This window comes from Desarmillaria tabescens, assembly GCF_030435595.1.
Source record: "Desarmillaria tabescens strain CCBAS 213 chromosome Unknown EV420scaffold_600, whole genome shotgun sequence".
NCBI classification, from domain to species: domain Eukaryota; kingdom Fungi; phylum Basidiomycota; class Agaricomycetes; order Agaricales; family Physalacriaceae; genus Desarmillaria; species Desarmillaria tabescens.
In genome coordinates, this window is record NW_026848899.1 from 3,611 (window position 1) to 6,022 (window position 2,412).

Sequence of the window (2,412 nt, forward strand, 5' to 3'; positions counted from 1 at the left end):
GAACGCTTGGGATTCCGCTGAGGTCGATGCGTGGCTTATTAATGCCCATTCCAGCTGGACTGTCTGCGATACTACTTGGAGCGCAGTAGAAGATGTCGACGAGGACGACTGGTCTGAACTCGAATTCGCTGCACTATCGTGCCTTCAACATTTTCCTCGGAAACTCGTGTCTCAGGCGCGAGCAGAGTTTAATGCGATGCTGGTGTTCTTCGTGCGTTGACTATTTTCTTCTTTCGTTCGTTTGACTGACTTCTTCCTTTTAGGACAAGTATAACATCACTGTTAGTCCTCTTGTCCTTCGTCCGGCCGTGTCTCGTCAGTCGCGTGCACCTTCGATGGCTCTGGGTCGCGGGCTTAGTCAAACACCTCGACGCGAACGTCTTCAAGACAAATCAACGCCTGCTCCTCCATCGAATACTGGCGCGTCGACTTCTATTATTCAGCAGGAAGTTGTACCGGCGCAATCAAGACACACGACTTCAATTCCTCCGTCTCCCAAGGGGACGGCTACTCTCCATGAAAAGCCCAGGGAACCGACTCCCATGCCTTCTCCAGTAACAGAAAAGACGCCTGTACCTCCAGCTTCAAGACAACCAACACCTCGTCGTTCTCCCTCGACGGAGAAAACTCCAGTCCTTTCTCGCTCTCAACCAACGCCTTCGGGGACTACGAGTCCAGCGCCGTCCATATTCAAACCTTCTTCTCCGGCTCTTCCGACTTCAAGAAAAGCTTCACCAGTTCCACCGGTGTTGGATACTCAGTCGGTATCTGCTCAAGACCTCTTCAAGGAGAAGACGCCCCCTCCTGCGCATGGAGCTGGAGACCAAGGCGTAGACCAATCTGGTCCGCCTGCTGCCAATGACGAGCGTCTTGGTTTAGCTGGTCCTTCTTCAATGCTGCTTGGGTGGGGATCCTCTGCTTGGTCTCCGCCGCGGTCTCAACTAAACTCTCCTTTTGGTAGTCAACCTTTGCCGCCGTCGTCAGCGTTCGACTTTCGTCTGCCTCAAGATTCGCCTCTTAGTCGTCCCACTAAGTCCTTGCTCGTGGAACAGAGCCTTGCTGCTATCAAGGCCTCGGGGTCGTCAAATCTCGACTTTTCTCAACCTGTAGCTTCTCCACCAGCTAATGAAGAGGTACGCGATCGTACGCCCTTATTTTATCCTGGTACCGACGATGAACAGGATACTACTATGACTAAGGCCAAGACTCCTCCACCGCTTCCAGAGGACGAGACTATGGACGTCGACTCCCCTCCTCCAACTCGTCGTATTGTCAAGACCTTAAAACCGGCGCCCAATCCTGTCTTCGAGGACTCGGTCCCTGATAACGATGACACGATCGTTATTGATTCACCCAGGTTACTTCGGGGGCGCAAGAAGAGCAAGGACAACAAACCTCGCCCTCGACCAATTATCAAAACAGGTCCTCCTAAGGGCAAGGACAAGGAGGCCTCAGTCCCCGCTACCAAGAAGCGTAAGATTCACGCAGTCGAGGACGAGAGAAATGACGAAGGTGAGTTCTTTGTTTCTAGTCTCCATATTTTCGTGACTAACTCAATGTTCTAGCCCCCGAAATGCCAGATGCTCATCGTGGCCGTGGACGAGGCAAGGGAGAACCTCCCCATCCTTCTAGAGGAATCTCTGGAGGAGGGTTTGGCGAACGCGTTCCAGAGGGTATGGAAGAAGTGCCCAATCCTCGTTCTGCGTTGGGGGTGCTCGTTCTTTCCAGGGACTTTGGCAAGTATGTCGAGGTTGACGGACGTCTTTGGGCTGCAGATATTGCTCCCTTCGTTGTAGAGGAGGTAAGTACTTTTCTTTCTTCCTTCTCCTCTATTCTCCTGACTCTTTGTTTGAAGTACTCGTACCCTTGCGACCAGTGCAAGAAAGCTGGGACGCATTGCCGTGCCCTGCAGCGATCGGGGTGCATCTGTGCGCGTTGCGTTTATACCAAGGGACTTTGTACTTTCAACGGCAAGAAATTGCTGCGCCCTCGTATCCCGTATCGTCCAGATCCTGGTAAGTGTTCTCTTTTCTTGGTCTGCTATTATTAACGCCTTCTTTCTAGTTCAATACGATGCCATTGTCGCCGCTCGCAATCTCATCAATCAGCACATGGACGCTATCTCTCGCATTATCCGCGACATCTTCCTGGCCTCAAATTTGCAGGAGCATGTGTCTGGCCTTTGGGACTGCGTCAATTCGTTATGGGGTGTTGAAGCTCTGGCTAAGGTCATGGATGGGGTTGAAGGGGGTGAAACGTCGGGCATCGAGGAGGTTGAAGAGAACGAGGCTGGCCCTTCTACGGTTTAATCACAAGTTGATTATGCCCGCGCGTAGGAGTACAGGGTCTTGCCACTCTTCTGTTTTCGAGTCTGTGGCTTTGGCGTAGGGATTTCTTGGGAGCTTGACTCCG

At 52.3% G+C, this 2,412-nt stretch overlaps 1 protein-coding gene across 1 annotated transcript; it reads left to right on the forward strand.

The window, feature by feature from the left end:
• The first annotated feature begins 888 nt into the window (after positions 1–888).
• On the forward strand, positions 889–2,412 carry EV420DRAFT_1615724 (uncharacterized protein). The gene is made up of 5 exons (XM_060475072.1): positions 889–1,133; positions 1,182–1,512; positions 1,566–1,801; positions 1,856–2,015; positions 2,065–2,412. Exons 1-5 carry the CDS (start codon positions 894–896, stop codon positions 2,307–2,309), a joined length of 1,212 nt encoding a protein of 403 aa, XP_060321250.1. The 5' UTR covers positions 889–893; the 3' UTR covers positions 2,310–2,412.

Excerpts from the sequence above, each read along its gene's own strand:
- EV420DRAFT_1615724 (XM_060475072.1), top strand. The coding sequence starts at position 894 with ATGCTGCTTGGGTGGGGATCCTCTGCTTGGTCTCCGCCGCGGTCTCAA. Across the intron at positions 1,802-1,855 it reads CTCCCTTCGTTGTAGAGGAG|TACTCGTACCCTTGCGACCA; the intron begins GTAAGTACTTTT and ends CTTTGTTTGAAG. Across the intron at positions 2,016-2,064 it reads CCCGTATCGTCCAGATCCTG|TTCAATACGATGCCATTGTC; the intron begins GTAAGTGTTCTC and ends CCTTCTTTCTAG.